This window comes from Xiphophorus maculatus, chromosome 22 (assembly GCF_002775205.1).
Source record: "Xiphophorus maculatus strain JP 163 A chromosome 22, X_maculatus-5.0-male, whole genome shotgun sequence".
In the NCBI taxonomy this organism is placed as follows: Eukaryota; Metazoa; Chordata; class Actinopteri; order Cyprinodontiformes; family Poeciliidae; genus Xiphophorus; species Xiphophorus maculatus.
The window spans coordinates 14,573,232-14,601,086 of NC_036464.1; the positions used below are offsets into that span (position 1 = coordinate 14,573,232).

At 37.6% G+C, this 27,855-nt stretch overlaps 1 protein-coding gene across 2 annotated transcripts; it reads left to right on the forward strand.

Annotated features, from left to right (window-relative positions):
* Positions 1-1,376: 1,376 nt before the first annotated feature.
* LOC102224930 (transmembrane protein 150A-like) lies at positions 1,377-27,845 on the forward strand. Of its 2 annotated transcripts, none has more exons than XM_023327106.1 (8): positions 1,377-1,617; positions 1,907-2,147; positions 8,594-8,641; positions 9,459-9,545; positions 10,349-10,416; positions 17,174-17,301; positions 24,329-24,506; positions 25,036-27,845. In XM_023327106.1, exons 2-8 carry the CDS (start codon positions 2,083-2,085, stop codon positions 25,290-25,292), a joined length of 831 nt encoding a protein of 276 aa, XP_023182874.1. In that variant the 5' UTR covers positions 1,377-1,617; positions 1,907-2,082; the 3' UTR covers positions 25,293-27,845. The 2 variants fall into 2 exon arrangements, with proteins under 2 accessions (XP_023182874.1, XP_005801690.1); XM_005801633.3 differs by having other exon boundaries at positions 1,952-2,147; positions 25,036-25,292.
* Positions 27,846-27,855: the final 10 nt, after the last annotated feature.

Here is a 27,855-nt window from a genome sequence, read left to right on the forward strand (position 1 = left end):
TCAATATTTATACTCAATATTCATCCTCCTCACAAAATATATCACTGTGAGTTTGCAAAGCAACCTTAATAAATTGAATACATTCTGGAAACAATTGAGATGTAGTCTAAATATCTATTTGAAATGTACCTTCTTAAGTCCCGTTAAGCTTCATTTGGGGAAAGAAATTTTTCACAGAGCCAGTAATAGTACACCATTAATGCAGCCTGGTATGTGATAAAGTCTGAGGCTTGTTTAGACCCGGTGTTAACCTGTGTTGAACGTTGACGCCCTGCCCAAAAATCCACCCTGAGGGATTATATCTTGGCTACTTGCTTTGCATGCAACCCCCCGCCCCAAAAGAAACACAGCCACATCCCTCAGTGGATTGTTACATTTCGAGCTGACATTGCATCCAATAATTCAGACATCTCTGAGTTATTGCTGGATTGAAAATGCATCTAAATAGATGCCACAAAATTGTTTCCTACACACAGTTCAAAATGCATGGTAGGCATTTTGAAATCCAGTCAAATAAAGCAACACAATTCTGAACACTAAATAATAAACAATTTGATGGATAACATTTAAGAATTCTTCATATCAGTGATCTCATTTTGCTAAAAGGACGATTAAAAAACACCCAAAATAAGAACCACATATAATGGAACATCCATGTTGACCTAACATGGATGTTCATGGAGTATCAGAGTAAAGGGGGTGAACACAAATAATCACGATCAGTTTTCATTTGTAAAAAACAAACAAAAGAACACCATTACCATCCACCATGTGACACTGATCACAAAAATTATTTCAGAAAACCTTACATGTTGTAATTTTTAGAATATCAGTGAGTCGAAACTTTTTCTTTCATATCGTTGATGACTCACTCAATCAAAAGAACTTGATTGACTGCATTTAACTTCCAGGCTCCGTCTTGAATCTTGTTGAAGTTACAAAATAATACTTTTTATTCCTCAGAGACTTTCCATGTGCGTGTCCTTATGTACAGCAGGGGGCAGTATTACCTCTATGTTCAACAAAATGGCTTCGAAAATTACATTTCCAAACGTTTCACCGCTTTCTTTCGCTAATAAAAGAGGAAACTTTTCCTGAGCATGAATTTTCATATTTACAATTGTTCTTGTTTGATCAATCTGAGACTTTCACGTATGCACAGACGTGTTTGGCGAGTAAGATTTTTTTGCCTCACTGCAGATTTATTTGCATTTTATGGTATTCAGTAAAGAAAATGATTGGTAGAGTAGTCTTTGGTCTTTGTTACGGTGGGATGAAGAAGTCTTTAACCCATCAACGCCTCGGGCCACGCCAACTCCAACGTAACTTTAGGTGGGCGGAGTCAAACAGCTGGGTCTTCTGGGATGTCTCCGGGAATAGTGGCAGCATTTCTGTGAGCGCGAAGCTGTACGCCACGCACTTCAAAGCGAAACGCTCAACCTCTGCTCCGGAGAAATACACGAAGCAAAGAGATTTTTTAAAGTGACGCGGCATCTTGTCGCACTTTTTTTTTGTTTGTTTTTTTTTTTTTGTGAAGAGGGCAAGGTGGACACGTCGACGGTCTCAAAAGTTTCCACAAAACCTCCTGCAAAACCCGCTGGTCCTCGGAGGCTGAAGGTGAGTAATCAGCCACATAGTTTGCTGTGATAGATTAAAGAAAAAAAAATGCACATACCTAATATTTATTACTTTGTTGCGCTCCGCAAAAAAAAAGTGGAAAAAAAAATCGGATAAAGAAGGTAACATCATAGTTTTACAAACTGAACGATTTTTACGCTTGATTGAATCACATTTCACCCAACAAAGAAGATTAGTTTAATTTGTATTGCTGATTAGTGCGCGATAAGTACCTAAATAATCCTGACCTAACTCACTGCCTGCCCCCTTTTTCTGTCTCATTCGCCAGCTAAAAAAGGACACATCTGTCCCATCTGCCTCCCTCCATCTTTAGGAAAATAAATCAGTCTGAGATCATGCAGAGCCCAGTCACCTGGAGGTAAATGTTTGTCTGCTACCTGAGAGGATATTCCTGGGCTGGTCGAAAAGGACGGAGAGGAAAGGGATTTTTCAAGGTGGTCCAAAATGTCTCTGTGGATGATACTGCCTGTCAGTCTCCCAGTACTGAGCATCACTGGGATATGGGTTGTGTAAGTTTTAATTTTCTTTTATATTGTACTACAGGCTTTGTATGGGTTTGTTATTGGAAGGGTAGCCAAAATACCAACAACAATTTATGTCTCTTTTCTAGCATTATCATAGCAAACTTCAGTAAGAGACCTAACAAGGTGCTTTAAGTAGCCCTCTGAACTTTAAATCTCAACAAAACATCTTATCAGATGTTCTCTGCTTGTATCTTTGTTTTTTAGAATTAAGAATTGATTTTTTTTTGAGTTAGGGAACAGTATGAGAAATGACATAAATCAAGTTTCAAGTTTGCCAAACTATTACATGTCAGTTGTGTTTGACACAATTTGCAAAGTTGTGTGAGCTGATAAATCTCTCTACATAAAAAGACCAAATAGCATTTCAAAACAGAAATGCTATTTGGTCTTTTTATGTAGAGAAATTATGTCAAAATCATGTTTGGAATTTTACAGTAAAAAATTTGATCTATTATTTTATATATATCATAATGACTCCACTCTACCCCCTTTCTCAAAGCCGTTTTTGCCATTGACTCAGCTACAAACAAAAAAAATTAAATTAAATGTTATACATTTCTTTTTTAGTAAAATTTCTTAGATGAAAGAGCCATAATTTTGTTTGTTTTGAAAGTTTTAAAATAAAACATAAAACTTTAGCAAAAATGGATAACAAAAAACCTGTGCTGAATTTAGATTATTATTTTTTTTAAATAAAATTTTCCTTTACATTTTGAAAAAGTTTCTTAGTTCTTTATCGAAGCAGACGCCTAAATGTAGGGTTAAGGGCAGAGCAACGAGCAAGGGATGAAATGGCATTCAGCCTAAGTAGTAGATTTCAAGGGCTTTATGTGTAAAATAATATATGTTTTATCATTTTATAAATGGAGTAATATTTGTGTAAAAAGCTGATAAGAGATGGTTAATTTGCCAGGCTATCTACTATAGCCAACTGTAGTTTTAAAACGTAGGGAAAGCTATGCTATCCCTCTTTCAGCCAGCTTACTGCCAGTGTGCAGCAACATATGGTTAGAGGTGTTACTTTTCTGCTCTAGTCACAGAGCAGATCAGGAGAAGAAATCTTCGGGCATTTTGATGCTTTCCTTGTCCTCGCTTTAGAATGACCTTATGTTTCGTGGGAACAACATAACAGGGCAATTTTTGAAGGTTTGAAACCGGAATGTTTTACAATCTTGGGATATCTAAATACCATGAACACGCCCGTATTAATCCAAAATGCATAAAAAACGAAACAAAAGATAAATGTGTTGTAAATGCCGAACAAAGACATGTTTCCACCTTAGTTTCTTTAAGCAGAGCCACTCTGCATATTTACCCTGAATTCCTCGCCGCCATGGCAATTGGCACGTGGATTAAGTCTCTCCACGAAGATTCTGGAATTTTCACCTCTCTTATAAAGTCCAACATGAAGCTTTGCCGCACAGCTTATTAATCTTCAGTACAGTGTTTGAGCAGAAGTGCAACCCAAAAAGCATAAAGAATGAGCATGCCTCCTGATTATACTCCGGCTGGCATCTCTTCTCTTGGGCCTGTCATTTGATTGTGAGGAGGAATGTAAACCTCCAAGGAGAGAAGGAGACAGATGGTGCAACTCTGGGTTTTTGCTGTCCTGTAGCCAAGCTCTGTGTTGCATCAGTGATGAGGAGCCTGATTGCAGCCCAAAGCTGAAACTATGCACGGTTGTTTACGTTTGTGAATGCAGCTGTTTGTCCAATCAGGAATGCGCATCTGAAAAAATATTGTTGCCTAAAGAGAACTTTAAAAGGATACAGGTAATAATCAGCAGCTTTGACTTTTGTTTTTCAGGCAGAAAACTGACTCGTAGTAAACTTCAATGCCAACCCTGTCATGGATTGTTTGTTCAAACTTTTCCATGAACTCAACAAGTGTCCCTTGTTTCTAAGAGAAGTCTCCAGGCTTTTTCCAGAGTAGTGGAATGTTGAAAGATGTAAAATGTTGCATAACTCCCTGATTCTTTGTACAAGTGAGGTAAATTCTAGAAAATAGTTTTAATAGAGCCTGGGCAGAGTTTTCTCAGCATCTGGTCACCATGCAGAGAGCATAAAACTTCTGTGTCTGCTTTTGCCCACCAGAAACAATTGACTAAGCTTCCTCTGTTGACTTTTTATGGGTTAGTTTAAAATGGCAGCATGACTTCATTGTACCCAAAGGCATTTTTTTGCAATTGTTTATGAGGACATAGTTTGCTTTAATTTTAAAAAGAGTCTCATTACATCTAGCTTGGCTTTACTGAAGCCCCACTGTAAGTACACTCGTTGTATATTCCTCACACCCTTTTCCTGGGGTTATTTTTGCACTGCTATTGGGAATTTTCACTGCACAACCCAGATTTTCCACAGAAGTTTTGCTCATGTTCCTAGTTTAGTCCTGACTTAGAAAAAAAAAGCAACTTTTTTTATGTTGCTCACAGGCATGCAATTACAGCATACAGCTGTGCTGTGCTTTGATAGAGGGCTAATTATATAAACAAACCTACTATTACTTAGCCTCCTCCAAACACATAATGCTCTGGTTTTTTTCAAACACTTAAAACAGACTCTATTTAGACTTCTTCTAGAGCTGCAGAGATGCTATTTTTGCCTTCAAAGATGAGTAATATTCTCTTTCTAAAGAAAACAAAAACATTCAATGACCTTTGGCTTCTAGAGCTATGTGATTCTGTATATTTGTAAGACATTGCATTTTTATTTACGGAGGAAATAATTGTTTCTGACATCAACATCCTACTACAAATTTGTAGTGAAGTGCAAAAGTATTAACACACATTTTGTTGTGTTACAACTACAAACTTGTTGAATGGAGATGGAAAGAGTAGATTGGTCTGTGAATGACGTAATGTACTGTGAAGCGCTTTGGGGTCCTCTGGACTTGATAAATGGCCATTTATCATTTATGTCACAACTGCAAGCAAAATTATATGTCGCAACATATAGTTGTCCACATAAGCTGAAAGATTGGGCAGTGAAAACATAAATTAGAGAAGTAGCCAATAGGCCAGATCTATTGACAGGACAACATTTAGTCATGCAGTGTAAAAATCCTCCTGGAAGTTTAAGAAGAAGCTTTTCTTTAGCAGCGACATGGAAGCTGGTCAGAGTGGATGGGAAGAAGGATGATGTTAAACACTACTACTTTTGTGTTGATTTATTTCATAATATCTGGGTAAAGTGTCATAATGTGTGCTAATTCACATAGTTTATGTTCAGCTGGCTAACTTGCATTCAGTCAGTTCCAGTTGTGTCTTTTCCATATCACATCTACTGTCCCTTCATATTAGTGAATGTAAGCCAGGTAAACAACAATGGGAAATCTCTTACACCAGCTTGTTCAGTTCAGTTTATTGTTAGAAATGGGATAAAAATGCTGCTGATGAATTACACATAAATATGAGATTATAGCTTTGGGGGAATTTCCCCCATATGGCTAGTCTCTCTAGTTTCATAGGCAGGTTGGTGCTAAAAGACACGCAAACAAGAAAAAGATCAAGCAAATACAATACTACTAAGTTGAGGGTGTAAAAGACAAAACCTTAATAATACATGTTTAAATATAGTCCTGTTGACATTTTTCCAGGAAGCAGTTTTTAAGATGTTTTCGGAGAGAAGTGTGGGAGTTCCTGTTTCATATTATTCAGAACTGCATTCCAAGCATGAAATGGACGATAAGAGAAAGTAGCGTGACCATCAGAGGGTTTCCTGAATGGTAGACGGTCATCCCAGAGTTCACCCTCGTTCCTTTTACTAGGATTCTATTGAAAAAGTTGTTGAAGTGGCACTTATCCACAAAATAAACAAAGACAGAGTCATATTTTACAATGTTTTCCCAACTTAATTGTTAATGTTTTTAGTGTGTTTGACAGTAATGGTGTGGTTTAAGCTTTTAGTCACTTTTGATGCCTGTTTCTAAACTGTTTCAATTGGTTTTAAAATGTTTTATTTTTTATTTTTATTTTTTACCAGCTTCTTATACAGTATGTCATATTGGGTGTAATCATGGCATTAAGTAACTTGGCCATCTCTGATGCTAAAGATTTGTGCATCTAAAATAGTACAATATTTGAATTCTTGTACTATTTCTCCTTTTTTTTGTCTTGAATAAAAGTACTACAATCACTGTCAGTATTTGCCTTTTTTGAGAAGTGCGTACATGCAGTTTTGGATATAAGTTATAGAACTTATATCCAAAATCATTTACTGGCTGTAAATGTTCTTTATTTCAGTAAACTAGGTTGAGGCTGATGATGGTAACAAACTCAAATTTAAACTGTGATTTTTAGGTCGCAGAATTATTTTAACCCAGGAATGTATTTCACATGGCCATTTCGGTCTATATTGAGTGCATGTTTGCGACACACTGTCTCTGTCCTTTTTAAAAACGGCTTCATGAACATGATACTATCAGCCGCTGAAAACATTCCTAATTGGTGCTTAAACTCTTGCTGAACTACATCTGAGTTCACAAATCAGGACAGATGTTCACCATCTCAGAATAACCCACCATTTTTAACCCTGCATGTCGATGTGCTTGAATGAGAAGTGTGTAATATGACAAACTGACAGTTGCATTTCCTTCCCATTTGTCTGTTTTTCCCCTCCTGGGAGGCCCGCTGTAGAAAAAAGACTAACTGATCGAAAATAGATGGATATGGTTGTTCTAGCTGTAGTTGAGTCACGTGGTTTAGGGGAACGCAATCATCTCAGGATTCATACTTTCCCACCGCAGAAAAAGTATGAATTACTACTTGATATGAAGTAATTCCCCTTATTATCTGTTATGCAGACATGTGTAGATCTTTCCTCATTTGCTGTTTCATAAGGATTGAACTTGCACAGACAGAACAGCTGTGTGTGTGTTTGTGCTGGCAAAATATTTTATGGTCTGACATGAAACCTCAGAGAAAACTTTATCACAAGGTGCCGTTAACTTCTGTCTTGAACATGATCTGGATCGTTGCATTCATAGGTGCTCAGTAAGCATTATCAGATATAGTAAAAAACGTGTTATTGGTTTTATTTGAAGTAAAAACAAATTGTTGATAATGATATGAGTAAGCTTGACATTTACACTCCAATGGCCACTTTATTAGGTAAACATTGCTGTTTGTTTGTCCTATTTGTGTTCAGAGCTGCTTTAGCACCTAGCTGGATGGATTTGACATAATAAGATTTTGGTCAAAAGTTGCTGCAGATTTGTTGACTGCATATCTGGTTGTGAATCATGAATGCCTTTCTATATCATCAAACTGGCCTTTGGCTATTTTCTTTTTCTCTGACTGTTCTGTGTAAATCTGAATCACTTCCTTTTCCAAAGTCACTTATGTTTCACTTTCTACCTCATTCTGATTCTGGTACTGAACTTCTGCAAGTCATCTTTACCCTGTTTAGATGCCTCACTGAATTGGATTCCTGAAATTAGATTATCTTGATTTACTATTTGCTTAAGCAAGCAGTTGAGCGGGTGTGCCTCATAAAGCGGCCGGTGAATGTATGTTCATTGTTTTAATGCCAGAGTCCAAATTGTTTTGTTGTATGATAAACATGCTATAAACTTACTTTAAATCAGCAATCAATGACCACTGCAGAATGCACTTGATTCATTTTTGTGTAAAGCCTTGTAAACTAATTTTAGAAAGTTAAACTTTTTTTAGTGGTCGCACTAGAGGCAACATAGGTTTTGACTTGGTCACTGTAATCATCGTGATTTAGCTTAAAACGTAGCTACTAATTTTTGAACCTGTGGTCATTGAACCCTCAGTGGATGAAGCTGGTCAGTGACCTGTCAAAAACAAACAACAGAACTGATAATGACTGTTAATCAATCCGGTTTTCCTGAAACTAACCAGTATTTTCACTCCTTGAACTTTTTAATTCCGGATAACGATAAGAGATTATTGAACGTTGGGTCGCCTGGTCTCACAGGCTGACCCGATGAAAGTCAATGTAAGGTCAGAATGGCAGAACTTTATTCTAATTTGTGTGTCTTTTTAGGCACTGATGTATAAAAAAACCATCAGCATTAGGGATAAAGCAACTAATTTAAATGCAAATATCAGAAATTAAAAGGCTTAAGCTTAGTTTTAGAAATGGCCAATAAAATGTTTATAATGTTGTTTTCTGGCCCCCAGAAAGTTAAAGTGTATTTTTTCGGTCATGCTTTTATGTTCAGTAGCTGATGTTATGTCTACACACTACCTAGTTTGTCCATTTCATGTCACTTTCTTCAGGATCAATGCTAAATACATCAGTAGATGCTTTTGTCATTTGTGTTGGTACTTGTTTCAGTTTCTGTGTCTTTTCATCATTTCATTTACTCAATCCCTTAGAAATGAACATTTTTGGATGGCAGTGCAACGGACCACATTATGAATTCTCTTCCTCCCATTCTGGTTAATCACTCTGTGTCTGTTTCAGATATGCCATGGCCCTTTACAACCAGCACGTCTGTCCTGTCGATAACTGGTATGCTGCTTCTTCTGTCCTGTGTTTTGCTTCATCATAATTCTGTTGATCCCTACATACCCACTGCTTACCAGTGGGTACGTGGTTACTAAGTGGTTACTAAGAACAACATAGACTATTTATAAGAACAAATAGTCCTCATGGACTGTTCTTACAAAATGACCTCTGTACCAAGCCATTTTTTGGAAGTATTGTGAGGTTAATATTGATAAAAAAAAAGTTATCTTTTTCTTTAGGATAGGATTTTCATTGTAAGATAACCTTGAGGAACAACACTTTTTTTGGAGAAATTTTAAACAAATGTATATATTTTTTATCTATTTGCTTTTATTTAAATAAAAAAGGCAATTATTTCTGCTGCTGAAATTTGACTGATTCACTCATCTCAGCCATTATTTACATTTGATGGCCTCAGGAATTGAAAATGGGCTGAAAATGTTACCCCATATAGAATTATCCATGGGTTCAAGGATCCAGTTGCCTGTATAAGTTTGATGCTGAACGACAAAAGTTAAGAAGTGTGACCCATGTGAGCCCGAGATGTTTTAAGAAATTTGATCCAGTTGTCTTTCTACCCTTTGGGGAAACTGCTTACGGTACCCCACATGGTTTTACCATGACTTCAATGTAGTCAACACAGGCGGACCTCATTATTATGAACCCAGGCCCACTTGGTGCCCATTGAGTGTGAGCTGAATCTATTTGGGACCCACATGCACATGAAATAAATCGCTTAATTCATCATTGTTCCATTCTTGACACGAGCGATATCCAAAGGGCATTGATTTTAATGAATGCTGAATGATTTCTGTTGCAGGTTGTACAACCAGTCCTGTGAAGAGGACCTGCATTTGCAGAGCGGTCCGTCGTTTTGCTGCACGTTAGATAATGTACCTCTCATCAGGTGAGTGAGACTCCCGCCATTTGCGGTGGGACCCCTGCGGCTCCCATGTCTCTTTTGGTTCTGCTGATTAAAAACAGGAACACGGTCCCATTGTCTTGCTCGGCTCCTGTCTGCACACTGTTTATAAAAAAAAGAAAAACGATTGAGAGACCGTTGTCCTGTGTGCGTTCTGAAAATAACTCACGGCTGAAATTTCCTGCCTGCCACCGTGGCACTTCAGAGGAACACTTAAGCTATGTAAACAGGCATGCATGCAAAACCTGCTTTTTTGGGGAGGAAATCAAGTCACTCCTGTTCCTGTTTAACTGCTAGACTCTGGAGATTTAACTACAACAGTCAGGTAAACAATCTTTATTTAAAATGTAATGCCTCAAAGTAGGCAGTATGAACTCACCAAACTACTTTTTATGTACAAAATCAAACTAGTGCTGAAGGATTAGGAACGGGACTTTTTGCTCCGTAATCATATTAAATTGTACGTTCCAGAAGAACATGTGAGCGGCTTAATGCAGCAGGAACGTCTACAGAAACAGACAGGAGCCGTAGTGTCTCCTAGCTTCCCAATCGCTCAGACATTTCCCATTCCTAGAAAAGAGTCGAGGTATGCAGTCGGTGAGAAGCCAAACACTTCACTACGGGATGTGAGGGATCAAGCTTCAGTCTGACTGTCAACAAGCACGAATGCAGCTCAGCAGCATATTTGATTTCACAGAATGGTGTAAATGGTGACGCTGTTGCTGGAGAGTGTGGATATACTGATTCAAAGTAATTCTATGAATTATTTTATGCACTTTTTCTTGCAGTAAATGTGGGACTCTTCCACCAGAGAGCTGCTTTTTCAGCTTAATCTGCAGCACCGGATCCTTCATGGGTAAGGAATATGAGCACTAACAACACACATCTCCATCCTCCTTATTGTACAACATGAACCACCAACCAACAGTGCTTTGCTAAGGACTGAAACTTTTACACATTTTGTCATGGTACAATCACAAGATAAATGTATTTTATTTAGATTTTATGTGACAAACAGCAACCGCAAACAAGTATTTTATGTTTGGGAATTGAAAGGAAAACCATACATGGCTTTCAATTTTTCCTATGTGAAAATACAGTATATCAGTACAGTAAGCGCTTTGGCCTCTCTTCTTTGCAAAATAGCTGAAACTCAGTCAGGTTGGAAGAATTGTGTCTGTTACCATCCATTTACAAGTTTTGACAAGTCTGCACTTTGACTGGGCCGGTCCCATATGCTAGCATGATTCTTCCACTACCTTGTTTTACCATATTGATGTTTTTAGTGTAAAATGCTGTCGTAGTTTACCTCCACTGATGTTTTCTATGAGAACCAAACAGACCAATTGTCCTCTCATCAGACCAAAACTTCTACAAAACCTTCTCAACATCTTGCCATCTTGCTGTGTTCCTTGCATGACTTATAGTTAACTCAACCACAAACAGCAAACTGGTGGGGTGAATAAATAATGGGTTCTACCAAGTAAGTTGTTTTTCCCAGGCTGTAGGTTTAGGTGGAAGATAATGTCTTGGGAGGTTTTGTTGCAAAAATATGCTTTGGCATGTTTACATAATGCTTATAGCTCAGCATATTGATTTATAGCCTGGCCCAGCTTTAAAGTTCTTCTCCACTTTTTTCCAAATCTGTCTGCTACGTTTTTTGGTCTTCATGATGACATTATTATGGAGACTTGCATAAAATTACATTGTCAGCACGTCTATCTAGAATATGAGGAGAAACACAGCTAGCGGCCGTTCTGAATCTGAACAAAGCAGAAATGAAATCATGTTTTAGTTTCAGAGTATTTGTAATGGAGAAATATACACTTGTCCACATCCAGAAGGGACAGTGTGTATTCCAGGAGGCACAAGGAAAACAGACGTGATATAACAGAAGAGACAGAGCTCCCATGTGCTGCTCTGCATGTCTTCTGTTAGTCTACACGTGCTGTTGCCCGGTGTTCACTGGTGGTTCTGACTCCCCTGATCTAGTTAATGTTTCCCAGCTGTGGACTGACTGTGTGTGAGTGTGTGTTCGCACACACATTGGTATAAAAAGCTTGGTATAAAGAGCTTTTTTTTCTGTACCCATGCCTCTGGCATCGTTCATTTCTGACTGGTTGCCTCTGGACTGTAGTAAAACTGTTTACTCCTTTCTTGCTTAGATGCAGATTGTAGTTATAGGCTTTTTTGTCTGTTTAGACAGAGACTGTATAAAATGTGCACTTTGCCAGACTGAAGGGACCAGACTGTGCATGTTAGTGTGAAGTCTGCACAGGCAGCAGAGAAAGACCAACATGCTTGTTCAGTTTATTGGGTCAGTGCTCATCACTGCATAACATAGAGATCTTGAATGAGTGCTAGCAAATTGTACTTTGGTCAATAATAACAGAAAGATGTTGACTCATTATTCAGGGTAACATGAGAAAAATATGAGCTCCACATTTAGTGTTTCTCAACTCTGACAGTTGCCATCTTGCTTAAGTCAAGATTGCCAACTATGACAATTACTTCTTACACAATGCATCTGCAAAAAACTGTGAGGTCAAGTTCAATGTTCCACCTTCTACTAGTCCCATAAGCTTCCACCTTTAGGTGATGGTAAACTGTTGATAACGTCATCAGTTCCTTTTATAATTTCCCTTTTTTGAAAAAGGACCACATTTAAAAGTTTCACATGAACTGTAAATACTCTAAAAGCAGTTTAGAAATGTTGTGCTTTTTGTCAGTATCTAAGCTCAGTAACTGTAAAAAAAAATCTTAATTTAAAAACCCAAATCATGTTCTTTGTGTGATACATATCCTTGTTATTATTTGCTTTATCTCACTTTAATAAAAGAAAGGTTTTGGCAGTTTGTATAGATAAAAACAAGAATTAGAAACAGTTTTATGGTGTAATTCCTCATTTCTTAATATTATCTTGAATAAGTAAGTACATTTTTCTGACATTAATAAAAATTATTTTGTTACATGTTGAATTCAAGATGTCTTCTCAGGTAGCTAGCCTGCACTCTGCTCCTTAACAGACATCCGGGTCAGAGCTTAACAGCTGCAGCTCGAAAACTGCTTGGAGTCTGGAAATATTTCCAATCAGCTGAATTTGCTTTTTTTTGTTTTAGCCTTCTATCACTGAGTATTCTGCAGTAGCAGGTGGGGGAGGGGTAGAGCTATTTTACTGTCCTCTAAACTGTTGGTACTATCATCTGATGGAAAAATAGATGACATTAAGGACAACTTGAAGGTGATTTAAAAAAAACCTTTGGAATACCTTTCCAGCCGATATCTACAGCCTAATACTTTTCTATGAAACTTGTGGGGTCCGTATTTACTGGCATGTAATTAAAGTTTACATGTCCGTTATATGAATCATTATAATGATATAGAACAAGGTTATGAGGAAATTATCTCTGAATATCCTCTCTTTTAAGCATCATTCTAGTTATGTTCATTGAAGCTCTTTAGTAAATATCAGACAATGAAGAAGCAGTTTTATTGATAATGCATTTATTTGTCTAATCAACATCCATCCATTCATTCATTTTCTGTACACCCTTGTGCCTACTGGGGTGAGGAGGGGTGCTGGTGCCTATGTCCAGCGAACGTGTCTAATCAACATACATATGACATATAATTAGAATTGCACTGTTGATCAGATCACATGAGGATTCATAAAGTGAGTAATAATGCTAAATTTCTGTTACATATTTTTAGTTTTTCAGAAATACACTGAACAATAAATTGGACAAATGATCAGCCGATACAGGACACTGGTTCAAAGCTGCTGACCGGCCAGGATCTTTCTTTAGAGTCCACATATTCCTGCTTTCTTTGCATGTTACATTTTACTCCCACAGTTAGGACTTGCATGTCAGGTCTTCATCAATTTTTATTTATTTATTCGAATTTTAGAGCGTTATAACAGACACAATGTGCCACACAAAACGAGGCAGAATAAGTGAAGAAGATGAAGAACAACAGCATTAAGGCCATGAATATCGTTCAAATATGGTTCCCAAACCTTAAAGGAAAAGTCTTGTTATGGAATAAAATCCAGTATTACCAGCTGCCAGTCTTTAACAGTAGGTCATTTGCACTAGTCCATTGCTTCAGGATATTGTGTGTTTTTCACATTTATGTCTGCAAAACAAAATTAGTTGAAATTGAAATCTGGTTATTTACTTACTTGTACCACAAAACCAATAAAGATGATTAATATATAAATTTATCACATTAAAAGTTTTGATTACTTTGGATCAGCGTGAGGTTAAAAAATACAACTTTAGCTTTTTCTTTTTTTTGCATGTCTGTAAACTTGATGGCAAAAACAAAACAATCACCAACCATATAAGGGTGGTGATGTCATAGGAAGAAGCCAATACTTTCCTAGCTGGTGATTTTATATTATTGTAAATATGAGAAGGAAGCCAAATCGATTTTAAGCATTCTTCTAATCTGTTATTGACCACAAAAAAGAAAAAAACTACTTGTATTTAACTTAAAGAATATATATATGTATATATATATTTTAAAGCATCCTTTTAAGTTTCTTAATGCTTGAGCTTCGTTGATTTGTTTGAAGATTCTTTTTGTTTTTGCTATTTTCTGGCAAACTCTTAACAGATGCTTGGTTTCAAAACAAACAGTGTGAATATTTTTGTCTTAATGAGAAAAATAATAGAAGCTTTTATATAGATTGTTTCAAACCAGTGAAACATTTTAGTGTGGTAGAGCGCAACATGTGCAAATGTTATAAGTTTCTAGCATATTTAAACTTCTTTGCATGCAAAATGCGACCTGCAACCTTATCAAAATACTGGACTCCCACACTAAAAATTACATAGTAATGAATTGTTACTCCAGTTACCTACCTACCAGTACCTGTTTCTGGATTAGATGCCTCCACCTCCAGATTACGTTGGTTACATAAACTACTGGCTTAATCTGTACGTAGACTTCTGTTAATACAAGTTGTAAAGTAACTCATTATGTCTGTGTAGAAATAGGCTAAGTTAGTGAGGTATGCAGCTCCACAGCAGCCTATTGTAAATAATCAGTGCTTAACTTGTTAGCCTATTGATTTATGTACTTACTTGGACGACTGTGCCAGCTGCGATTGGCTCAGGATCAGGATCACACGGACTCTGTGAACCGTATATCGCCTCAGAACTATTCTTCTCCTTTTCTTTCCAGGTTTAACCTTTCTGCCAATGTACACACATGATTTTTTTAAAAATACAATGCGTGCTTTATTTCTCTGCCATACCTCCTGTGGTAGAAATGCAACTGAGGTCTTGAGCTGAAATATCATCCCTATATGGGGAGCTTGTTTGACTGCAATTTTTGCTGAAACATACACTTAAGTGTGCATAGGTTCTGCAGACTTTTCTTACCGCTGTGGGGTTGTATACATTATTTTACTCCCACATGTTGCAACAGGACTTTACATAGACGAGTAAGTTTGGTGTGTAAACGGTGTTTCCAACAGCAGTGTTCTTCCTTCCTGAGTTTCCTGACTTCAGAGAACAGAGTGAGAACTGAAAAGGTGCTGTGAGGTTGCACTGTGTTAGAGGTTGTAGGATGTCATGTTTATTTGAAATTATTCCCATTGTTGAGCTGTCAGGAAGAATCTGTTCTGACCCTCTGAGGCAAGGGGAAGGTCAACTACTCTGCTTGCTCATCAAAACCCTATTCTGGGCAAACTAAGTAAACCTCTGCTTCTGCCTTACTTTTAAAGAAAGACAACAGTAAATATCTTATGCAGTCTAAAAGATAAGTAAGGAAGACCGATACATTTGGTTATAGGAGGTACATCTTAATTCGTTCTGTTCTTAACCACCAGGCCAAGCTTTTATGGTCCCCAAGTTTGAACACAATCATCTCTTGTTCATCTCTTATATATTTATAAAATGCAGGCAGCCTTGTGCATGGGGATGGATGAAATAAGCTGCAGCTCACTAAGCTGACTTTTCAGTATGTTCTCCATTTTGAAAGAAACTGAAAAAGAATAACGACATGATTATTTCAAGCCTGCTATTTGTTTTTCCATGATTTGACCTGAAATCACTTCACATTTGTGATTTTGTATGTGTTTTGGGATGAAGAATAAAATGAATGCTGATGCTGCATGGGGACTTCTTTTTTTTCTTTTCCCATATTCATCAATAATCTGACTATTGTGGACCTGAAGTTTAATATTCTACACACAGTCAGGGTGCTCCCTCTCAGCTGCTTTAAACATTTCAGCATGCCAATGTAAATGAATCTTCATCAGTGCAGACAGAGACTCTGCAATGGATTTTTAAAAGTTATGATGGAGGCATTGCTGCAACATTAGCTTAGCATTTATGTAAGCTTGGTAGCAGTGACCATATGTTCCAAAAATGTGGTAAATTTTGTGCAACAGTATCAGATTTTTACTGTAGAAATACAAGAGCATTTTTTTTATGTGAAGCCATATATTTTTGTAGGCCATTGAAAGGCAAGGCAGATGAGCTGTAGTATTACAAATGTGCAGCAAAATGAAGTTTGTAAATATATTTGCAAAGTTTGTGGATTTCTGCACACACGTCTTGACCTAAAAAGCACATTCTGCAGGCATGTTTTATAAAGAGAAGCACAAGATTTTTATTTACCTTTTTATTTTCTCAAATGGCAACACCTGGTTTCTGTAGACTATTATATTTCTGGTTAAGCTCTATTTGCGTCACTGAAGTCATATCAAATGTCTTTTAGTTGCAACAATTTATCATGAAGAAATGACAAACTATTTAGACTCTATTTTAAATAACTATCAACATTTACGTAGATTTGCTCAAATGGGTAAAAATTATCATAAAATAATTATGTGGATATATTACTGATGAAGCTGGTCTACAAATTTTTAAATATATCCAGTCATTGAGATGCTGACTCACAGCCGCCAAAGCTGCAACAAAACCAAACAATGACGAAGCTTTTTACTTTATTGTGCTTTCCTTTTACACTCTTGTGAATTTGCACAGAGACGGTGGCAGAGTTACCACAGCAGTTTAGTCTGGGACAGTTGTATAAGATTAATGTCAAGATATGAGGACCTCCTTGTCTCTTTCTGTTCCTTCAGCTTCATTCAGTCCACTCATCTCCAATGTCCCGCTTTTACCGTGAGCAGTCAGCTTTCATCAAGCACCAGCAGTGAAGACTGAATAAAGATGAATCAGGCAGGGGTCAGAACAACAGTGAGCGCAGTTAGAACCCATTAGCACATCGTCTCTCAAATGTCCCAAATACTTTTTTTTTTTCTTTGTTTCGCTTCCCCTATAATCCACAGAGGGACTTGCGTTCACCCCCACCAGTGTGTCTTGCACATTTTCCCGCTATTTCCTATTCCAGATTCGTTTTTTCTTTTTTCGGAGTGGCCTCTATGGGCAAATAAATGGCTGTCCAAGAACTTAATGTGTTTTTTGGCTGAGAAATGTGTGAGTCCATGTTTCCATTAAATTACATCCAATCACTGTATGTTGTACTCTGCCAAAATAAACAAAAACAATACCATTTTTACTTATGAAGCCTTCAACCTTACTTGGCACAATGACTGCAACCTATTGATCTGGGTCTATTTGTCTTTCTTTTCTTAGTGGTGGTGATTGTACTGCTTCGCTATGCCCATGTTATTGAGAAGCATCAAAACTGTGTTCTCAACACGGCGAGTCTGTCCACAGGCTGGATCTGTGCCGCTGGACTCATGATGGTGGGAAATTTCCAGGTAGGAAACAAAAACTGTATAAGAGACACATTTACATGACGAGCTTTCTTTGTGACTGTAAAAAGGAAAAAAAAACAAACAAACTTCCAGTTCAGAACACTAACAACTGCTGTCCGAAGAAATAATACACTCTTATTTTTGGCATGAATGTAATTTTAATTTTAAGCTTTAAACGAATTATGTTTGTTGCAAAAGATGATAATATTTATTAGCACTGCAGAAGTTTCTACATCTTTTACACGGCATAGCAATATTTTCGGTAACCATAGAAACAATGAAGTTTACATTCTGACAGACTAGACCAAAAAAAAGTGATGATCCTTGAGTTGACATCTTCTTTACCTGATTCAAATGTTCAAAAATAAGACTATTTAAGGTTTTTTAAGGGTTTTGGTTGCTTTTAATTGTTTGAAGCTTGAGCTGGATTTTTTTTTTATAAGGAACAGGAACTCTGAAACAAAATTTGTGGTCTGGTAAACTTATGTCTTGACTTGTCATCAAACTGGCGTTCTGTCATCTCTGTGACTGAACTTTGCCTCACACCCCTGTCTTCTGGCATAATTGTGGATATTTGGCCACAATTCTTGGCCAAATCAATTTATATTGATTGTGTTTCTGAAACAGACCAAGCGTTTGAGCAAAGTCCACATATTTCTGCTATAGTTGAAGTTGGGCCTTTTGGAAGTCCATTGTGTTCATGTTTTGACATGCATTTCTGATCATTGTCCTATCAGAGCACCCACATTTGTCCAACTTTTTAACTGTCCAGTGTTTGATTTGAGGTATAGTTAAATAAAATGGAGGCAACACTTTGTCATTGGTCTATCCACCTTCTGCAATATGCCAGTATTAGCAAAAAAACACCAGAGCATGATGCAGCCGCTGCGTCTTACAGGGACTCGGTCCTTGAGATTTTCAAATATGTCATTATTGTGGACAGGCAGCGTAATCACTGTCTGATCTGACCAGGCAACATTTCTCATAAGCATTTTACTTTAAATTTTTATCTCTCAGGTATCAGTTTTGAAGCAGGTGCTTTTTTTCTTGGTCAGTATCCTCAAATTTTGTGGTAATATAAAACTCACTGTGGACACTGACTCTGGTGTTCCAGCAGTTTCCAAGAAAAGACATTTTTGTGCCATGATGCTTCAGGGCTTGTTAGGTCACATTCATAATGTTTTATCTGAGGGTTACAGTTTGAACCTTCTCTCAGACCTTATTAAAGTTCAACCAAGTCAGAATGGAGTATATTTACCTTCAAGTGTTTGAATTGTCTATGTTATAATCTGCTGCTCCACTAGATTTTACCAACTTCTAAAAATCTACAGTTGTCCTTAGATCTTCACTGAGTTTCTTTTAATTTTAGATTCTGATTGTGCTGCAAAGACAAACATATCATGATCTCTCACGTGTTATGCTAAGAGGACCTTTGACCTTCAACACCACTTGGTGAAATGTTTAGGTCACTGTATTTATATTTTAGCCTTTATATGTAATTTCCACATAGAATGTATTGGATAAATTCCAGTTTAATTGAAACACGTGAAGCTACTGCTTTTCCAAAGTCACTGAATTTGTGTTCAACAATTTCAACACAACTTGACAAGAATGGTTTAAAGACGTCGTTTAAAGCCTGAGATGAAAGTCCTTCATGGCAGTGAAGAGTGCATAAAAGCCTGAGCTCATCTGTTGCAAATATAACACATCATTCTAACTAAATGTTAAAAGCTGCGTGGACCACTTAGTTGGCCTTGGTCAAAGTTACAAGAAAAGGAAGCAAACCTGATTTCCTTCTATGTAGATATCTTCTCTCTGGGAAAGAATTTCTTGATGTTTAAATATTTGGAGTCCTGGCTGGAAGCCTAGACTCTGTGTGTTTGCAGACTTGTAATGGTCACATTGTGGGGACATAAAATGTGTTCACACACATAGTTCGGTAGGCTGACTCCATTTCTGGGGACGTTCAGTTCACATTAATGCAAATTATCAAATCATCACAGTGATGACTTGATTTAGATTAAAGGGTGAGAGTTGTGTAACTAGCAGTTTGGCTGAGAGTAATTTTCCAGAAGGTCTGGTTTACCTAATGCTTTGGTGGTGGTGTTTTTCTTCCTGAGAAAGGAAAAAAAATAGCCTTGCTGGCGGGAAAGACTTACAGTAACCATTAATGATGCATTCTTAGTGTTTTGTAAAAGAGAGATGTTTGAGATTAAAGCATTTGGTCTCCTATTTTGTGCTTTGTTTGGCTGCCATATCGGTGTTGTCCTCCGGCTTCACAAAGATTGTGCAATATCTGACTGTTCCTGTGAATAAGTTAAAGAAGGGAGAAGTGACTCATGTGATGAGAAAAAGTCTCTAGTTTGTAAAACTGGTGCAAAAACAAAACGTGTCGGTAACATTTTCTGTTTTGAATATTTTAAACAGGCTTGGTGAAGACTATTCAAACCCAGTTGATTTTATGGTTCTTTGAAAAAGTATTTATACGCCATGACTTTTTTTTACATTTGTTTAATTTTATTGGTTTTTATGTGATGGACCAAAATGAGGCAATGCATACTTTTGAAGTGAAAACAATACAAACCTGAAAAGTGAAGTGTACATTCAGCCCCCTTTACTCAGATGCCCCTAGCTATAATCCAGTGCAACCAGTTGCATTAAATTGATTAGTGGTAAATAATGGGATTGTATAATTCAATCTCAGTATACATTCAGCTGTTCTCGAAGGTCTTTAGTTTCATTAGAGAACATTAATGAGCAAACAGCATCATAAAGACCAAGGGTCACAGCGGACGGGTCTGGGAGAAAGGTCACACAAGTGTAAATCAAGGTTAAGTTAGAAAACAACATCTGACAGTGTTACTCAACTCATCATCTAAATACAGAGGAAGTGCTAATCCAGTGACATGCTCCTCACATACCATCCCCACTTAGAATCATGGCAGTGATGGCAGCACAGTGCTGTGGGGATCATTTTTTGGTAACAGACACAGAAGTTGGAGCTATTTACTGGACAAAGGCTGAAGGTTCATCTTCCAGCAGTACATCAACCTGAAACAAACAGCTAATATTTTAATGGAATTGTTTAATGTTAGAGATGCACACAACATCAAATCACAGCAGTATCACGTGTGTGCAATATTGCGATCTCTTAAAACCGCTGACATCTATTATTATCTTAAATATTGTATTTCTGGTGCTATTTTTGCAAATTCTGAATGTCAATAATACTTTAGTTTGATACACTTTCACAAGACACACTTGATGTACAATTTTAGTGTTCAAGATTCTAGAGTTCGCCAAGAGTGGTTTGGACTTTGTAATGAAGGAAAAGAAAGAGAAGCTTCAGGAAATTTTGGGTTAATTGCTGTCACAGGATTCAGCAATAGTAATTCAATTAAATGTTTTCTTAAAATTGTGCAGCTCTAGTTTAGATCAATGAATGTACCTTCCTTCAAATGGTTCAGACCTAAATCAAATTAGAAATCTGACTTCAAACTTTTAGCTCAAACATTCACCAGTTTGGACATTATTCCAAAGGAAAGTGAGTTAATATTTCAGTGTGGAGGTATTCAAATCTGGGAGATGCTCACATGGATCTGGAATAACACTGAAAGACGTGTCTCCAAGATATTATTAACTCTGAATATACATTTGTATTAAATTTAAAAAAATTGAAAACCATGTATTAAGTCTATTACAAAAACAATATATACAGTGAACCCTCGCTATAACGCGGTTCACCTTTCACGGCCTCGCTGTTTCGCGGATTTCTTTGTGCAGTTTTTTTTCACAGTGCATTGTGTTCTGCGTCCTGATTGGCTAAACAGCCTCCGTGCTTCTTCTCTATACACCGTAACGTACCAATAACGTTACAGTCTTTAAATATACGTAATGCGGCTTGGCAAATTTTGCCAAATATTTTTGCCCAGAAGAAAAAAAGCAACAACTACTACCAATAACTACGTTCTTTTCTCGAAAAAACACACCTACACCACAATCTTCAGAAGAAAAAGACACTACAGAGCGGAGTCAGGCCGCAGCATCACAGTCAGAGGCACAGTGAAATACGCGAGTCACAATTTGTCCTAGTGTACTTCGTATTGATGATTAAAATGATTATTTTACTGTAGTTATTTGTAAGAAAGTGTTTTTATTTGTAAAAAAAAAAAAAAAAAGCTTGATCCTGAAAACAGGTTTTGTTCTTTGGCTTCAATGTAGAGTATTTAATTATGCTGTATAATAATTGTAAAAAATAAAGGTAACTACTTCACGGATTTCGCCTATCACGGGTTCTTTTTGGGAACGCAACTCCCGCGACAAACGAGGGTTCACTGTATATACAGTACAGACCAAAAGTTTGGACACACCTTTTAATTCAATGAGTTTCCTTTATTTTCATAACTATTGACATTGTAGATTCACACTGAAGGCATCAAAACTATGAATAACACACGTGGAAATATGCACTAAACAAAAAAGTGTAAAACAACTGAAAATAGCCCTTATATTCTAGTTTCTTCAAAGTAGCAACCTTTTGCTGTGATTACTGCTTTGCACACACTCTGCATTTTCTTGATGAGCTTCAAGAGGTAGTCACCTGAAATGGTTTTCACTTCATAGGTGTGCCCTGTCAGGTTAATAAGTGGGATTTCTTGCCTTATAAATAGTCATGAAATAAAGAAAACCCATTGAATTAGAAGGTGTGTCCAAACTTTTGGTCTGTACTATATATATATATATTTCAATTTGAGCTTCCAATGTGACAAAATCTGAAAATTTTAAGTGGTGTGAAAATAAATACTTTTGCAAATCACTGTTGTATTCGAAATATAATGCAAAATCCCACAGTCTATGATTGGAGGACTCTAATTCTGTTTGTATGAAGTCATAGAAACAAGAAATAAGTTTGGACAAGTCTATGACAGAGCAGTGATTGTTTTGTATCAGTGCAACAGATCTGCAGATGTGGCAAATTGTGTGCACTGAAAAAAAAAAAGAAAAAAAAGCTTGCCCTCGCCCTTTTCCCGCTTTGCCTGCAAACTCTCGGTGCTGCAGAAATGGGAGGAATTTACGGGAAGAGCCAGGGGGAAATGAATCATCAAGCAGGGCCAGATGCAGAGTAGTTGGGCAGAGAGGGCGTGGGGAGCAGATGCTCTTCTGTAGCCAATCGCAGCCATGACGCTTTTTGCATTTTCTTTTATTTAAACCAATCATAGCTCTGAATATGATTAATTAACGCCTTAAATGGGGGTTCTGTTGCAACATATACCCAAACCTAAAATGTATTGACGGACTCAGGATCATTCAGGTGAAAACAGACGAGTTGGAATAACGGGAGGAGTCAAAGTGAAAAGTATCAGAGACGAAGCACATGCAAGTGTATGCTGTGTTGATGCACGTTTGTTACATAAGATGCTGGCAGCACATCTGTGACGTGGTCACAGGGGCTTTTCCTGTTCGGCGCTCTAATTGTTCAGAAAAAGAAACATAACTTTTTAGATGACGAAGAAACACTTTGGCTTTAGGAAAGTTGTAAAATAAGAAACTAGACTACTGGGAGGCACCTCCTGATTACTGTTTCTCCAGAAATATTCAGTTTTTTGGAATAGAGAAGAAATAATACTCCCATAATCTTTTTTTTTTTTTAATAAAATTTTTCTCTGAAAGTGTGGTTTAAAAAGTCTAATGATCTTATAACTTCGATTCTAGATTCTTGGCAGGCGTTCAAGACATCAGGTGTGCCGTTAATTTGAACGTCTGAGTTTCACTTCTTTTCATCTATCTTTGTTTCCACAAAGGGAATCCAAAGCTCACAAATGCTGATATGTTGGGCTTATTCCCACATGTTTACCTCCAGACGCCCCATTGCTGCTTCACAAAATGCAGTCAGTCAGACTCACATTGCCGGTCGGTCTGTGTCGGCCTGCAGGAACGTATTTGTCAAACTGATCTTATTTAGTCATTGAGTCATATTTTATGTGATGGCAAAACATTCCACAGGAGGTTTAACCAGCTGCTAAAGAAATATGACCAGTTTCTTTGAAAAATACATATTGGTGTAAACGTTTTAGCTCAGAAAATAAAGGCAGGTACAGTGAAAGCTGTTTCTCATCTGTTTTACAGCACTGATGGTTTATGAACATTTGAAACTATGCATTGTTCTCTACAGTCCTTAACACCTCTGGTAAAACTGTATAAAAAGCTTTAATGAATTTGTCTTTACTGCTTAACAAGGCTTGATTAGCACAGCTTTTACATAATATCTACTTGCATAATTAAGTAAAGACAGCAGTCATATAAAGCATAGGGCTGTTTTGTTTGGATATCTGTGAAATTTTATTATGAAAGAATATGTAGCCCAACAGATCTTTAGCCTAAAGTGCCTGACTGTACATGGAGTATATAGATGCAGTTCTATTAAAGAAAATATAGATTTTCAATTAGTGAATTCTTTAGCAAGCCCTCTGATTAAACTCCCTAACCTGATTGTCTAGTTAGCTCTTTTTAGGCAAATATGTGAAAGAATGTGTATCTCAGATTTATATTTGATGTGGATTAGTCTGAAAACCTAACTTTGTGACTTTGCAGATTTGTAGTTTTTCACAGGAATGTTCAGTATGCACCAGACAGGTCAATGGCTTTGAAACAACAAGTGCATTACTTCTAGGCTATTTCTCTAATGAACCACTGGAATTACTGGATCTCCAGATCTGCTTTAATCTCTGAGCATGGACCAGGAAAAGCAACTCTTCTTAATCCATCTGAATTAGCAGGTTTTATCATTTCAATAATGCTTCATTGACTCTGCCCTGATCAGAATATCTATGATTTATGTTGTACCCATCGGTGGGAGACGTGGTCACATGCTCCTTTTGTGTATTGTGCACTATGACTCTTGTGACCAGCTCAACGTTGGCGTCTCCTGCATGTTTTATTCCTCTCTCCCACTTTATTCCATGAGCTGCTTATCTTTATACTATGACTTCTTTAATAAAGCCTTTCTTTCTTCTCTATCCTCTCTCATCAGGTGGATAATGCCAAAGTTCTCCACTATGTCGGAGCAGGCATCGCCTTCCCCACCAGCATGCTGTTCGTGTGTCTGCAGTCGGCGCTAACCTACCGACTGGCCAAGACCCAGGGGGAGTACTACGTGGCCCACCTGCGTCTCTTTATGACCCTGCTGGCCTTCGTGGGCTTGGTGCTCAGTATCTTTTTAAGCCGTGACTCGATGGCGCCCCACAAGTTCTTCAGAGTAGTGATATGTGAACATGGTGGTGGCAGCATCATACTATGGACGTGTTTTTCTGGTCAGAATTGATAAGATGATGGATGGTGGTAAATCCAGGGTTGTCCTGGCTGTAAATCTGTTCATGATAGCAAAAGAACTGAAATCGGAGGACAACAGTCCTCATCATAGAGTCAGGGTAATGGAGTGGTTTAGATTAAAGTGTATTCATGTATTAGACTGGCCTAATCAAAGTCCAGACCTAAATTCAGTTGATAATTTTTGACAAGATTGGAAGATTGCTTTTCACAGCAGTTTCCATCCATCCTGTCTGAACAGTAGCTATGCACAATGGATCTAAATGTGCAAAACTTGTAGAGAGTGACTCTTAAAATGACATTAGTGACACCTAAAGGTGGATATATTCCATTCTGACTGAAGTTGGTTGATGGATAGCTTCAAGCTCTTTGTTCTGTAGATCTTGATTTTTCCTTAACCACATTGTTCAGGCGGCGTGTTTTTCTGCCAGGAGAGTTTCGTCCTGCAGCACGCCTCAGCCATCTTTGAGTGGGTGTTCTGCGTCATCATTATGCTGTTTTACGGGACGTTCGCCTTTGAGTTTGCCGGCATGTCGGGAGACACCATGGCGGTGCTGGCGCGGGGAGGATCCTTGGGACCTGCTGGGAGAGAACTTAAGCTGGAAACGCTGGTCGGAATGGGAGGACAGTCTCATCCTCACCAGCCTGAAACTATGTCCATACTCTAGCCACTTCCTGAAGCTTTGCTGTCACTTCTTTTTTTTGTTCCTGTCAAACTACAATGGTCAGATTAGTTGAGTTCTGCATCTTGGGACACATTCATTTCACACTTTAGAAGAAAAGGCCAGTGCAGCTGCTGTGACACGGCAGAGCGGGTAAATACCTGCTCTTTACTTTCTACTCTGTCTGCATCAGGATTTGTGTCTCCAATGAACTTATTTGCATTTTGCACATTGATCAGGTGTGACAGCCAGCTTTCCCCTCACTCAGACCGGTTGTTATCGACCAGAAGAAGCAGAGTTATTTGTCAATCAGATAGGGAGAACGTACTGGTCAAGCCCAGCTGTAAACTGTTTCACTTTCATTTTTTACCATTTTATCCCCACCCGTGATGCTTTCATTGGATGCAGAGAAGGAGAGGCTGCTGGACAGCCCAGCTGACAGTATTACAGTGGTGAGACTGAGAGACAATATGTGGATGTTACCGATAAAGAACAGAAGTGTTTCACTCAACCCTGGAGAAAGAACAAACCAGCACTCTTGGTATCCTTTATCATGGTATTCTACAAGGATTTTACCTTATTTAACCAATATTTCTTCTCCATACCCAAATGCCTTTTTGTATTCAAGCCAAAGATAAGTGGATTTCAAAGCTTAAAAACCCGGAACATATTTTCTTTCTGAGGTTTCAACCAAGTTTCAATAGACTTTGAATATTTTCTGTTTGGGATGCCATGTTGGTGCTCCAACCTCTTATGCAGCTGCTCGTCTGTGTTACTAAAACTATTTTTTTTAAATCTACTTGGTACTCATGGCCAGAATACATTTACTTCTGTATAGAAAGCATACATCTAGTGCCTTACATTGTTACATTCAAGAACCAATTTTAAGTCAATCTATTTTAAAAAAAAAAAAACTTTTTTAAGAAAGAAAAAAAAACATGTACTCTAAATTGATATACAACCCAAAATAATTCAGTTTTTTTGCTGGTTACTGAAGAATAGGAAAAAGAGCATTTAGTGACCAGATGCATACAACCTAATTCAAGCCAGAGCGTTTGGTTTATTGGGTTTAGTGATGAGATGCAACACGTGTTTTCAGGTTCTAACAAAGGGCTGCATCCTATTATTCCCCGTTAAGGACGAGAAGAATGTGTTTTTTAGTTTACTTGCTGGTTTTGTCTTTGTAGCTCAGAACATTACAACTAATTTGGCTCATCTTTCTGGGATTGCTGAGCCGAAGAGAAAAAGGGTAAACATTTTTTTAGTCTAAAATGATATTTTTACAAAAAAAAAAAAGTGTGCGTAATTGGTGCTGCAACTCAAAAGGGGTTTTCCTACACTTCTGCCTTCTGCTTGGCTGTAATATCCGATCTACGTAGGCAATAAGACTGAAGATCACTCATTGACAGAGAGAGGGTTCATGTGAGTGCCAAGAAATAACTACAGCAACATGCAGTTAGATAACCGAAGACAGCAAAGTTACTGTTTGTTTTTAAGGTATCGGTGTGAAAATCGGAGAAAGCAGAGGCCTCACTACTTTAATACTTTCATAAGTAGGCTCTCATCAACACTGCCTTAAAATACAAGTGGCCTCATGTTGCCTTAGTGCCAGGAATTTAGAAGCAAATCTGTCAAACAGTAATTAACTTTCAGGCTGAATGTAAACTTTCAAAAGGCTAGACCTGGAGAAGCCCCCGCAGCTGCAACATATCAATGAGCATGGGTCGCCTGCTGCTCTCTGCTGGTCAAGCACGGTATAGCATCATTTCATGTTGCAGTCTTGTTTCATGTCACATACACAAGTCAAAGAATAGCAAACGACTGATTTTATTTTTTAAATAACCACAAGCTCTCCTACCTGAATGTGTTCTATCTGAATTTAGTTTGTCGAATCCTCCAAGTATTTTCTCCTTTCAGCATAAGAATATTGCTAATAGAATGCAAACAAAAAACAAATGGTTGAAAATACTTATTTGTTGTTTTGTGCATCTCAGAACACTAGTAGTAAATCACTTCCCTGTGACAACCCATCCTCATGTCACTATATGTACTCTGTTGTCTTGTTTATAGATCATTTGGATCTTTGCACTCAGGAAACTCTTCAGACACCAGCTACAATGTTCAACTCGAAGCAGAATGAAACCTGCTTGCTTCTACCTTCTGTTTTATGTCATGACGTGTAGTATAGGTGCTGATTTTTCAGTTGACATTAGCTATGATATCATAGATTTCTTTTGTAAATCGAGACTCTGTCATGTAAAAAATATGTAGCTTTAATTGTAGCTTTTATAACTGCGCAAGATGCTCAAGAAAGTGTGGTGAATATCGCAATCAGTAGGTCACTGGTGACAGCATCTTGACAAGCTAATCGGCTTCTGTAAGCCACATTAGAATCAAGTAGTCGGTACCCCATTTGCTTAAAGGCAAAAAAGTGCATCATGTGCCTTATGTATCATATCAGTAACCAAAGAGTTGTAGGTTGCAAATTCTATTTTTGATGCAAAGTGAGAAGATTGTATGTATATTGTAATGCTTAATAAATGAAAACTTTAAAAAGTCCAAAGTGTGA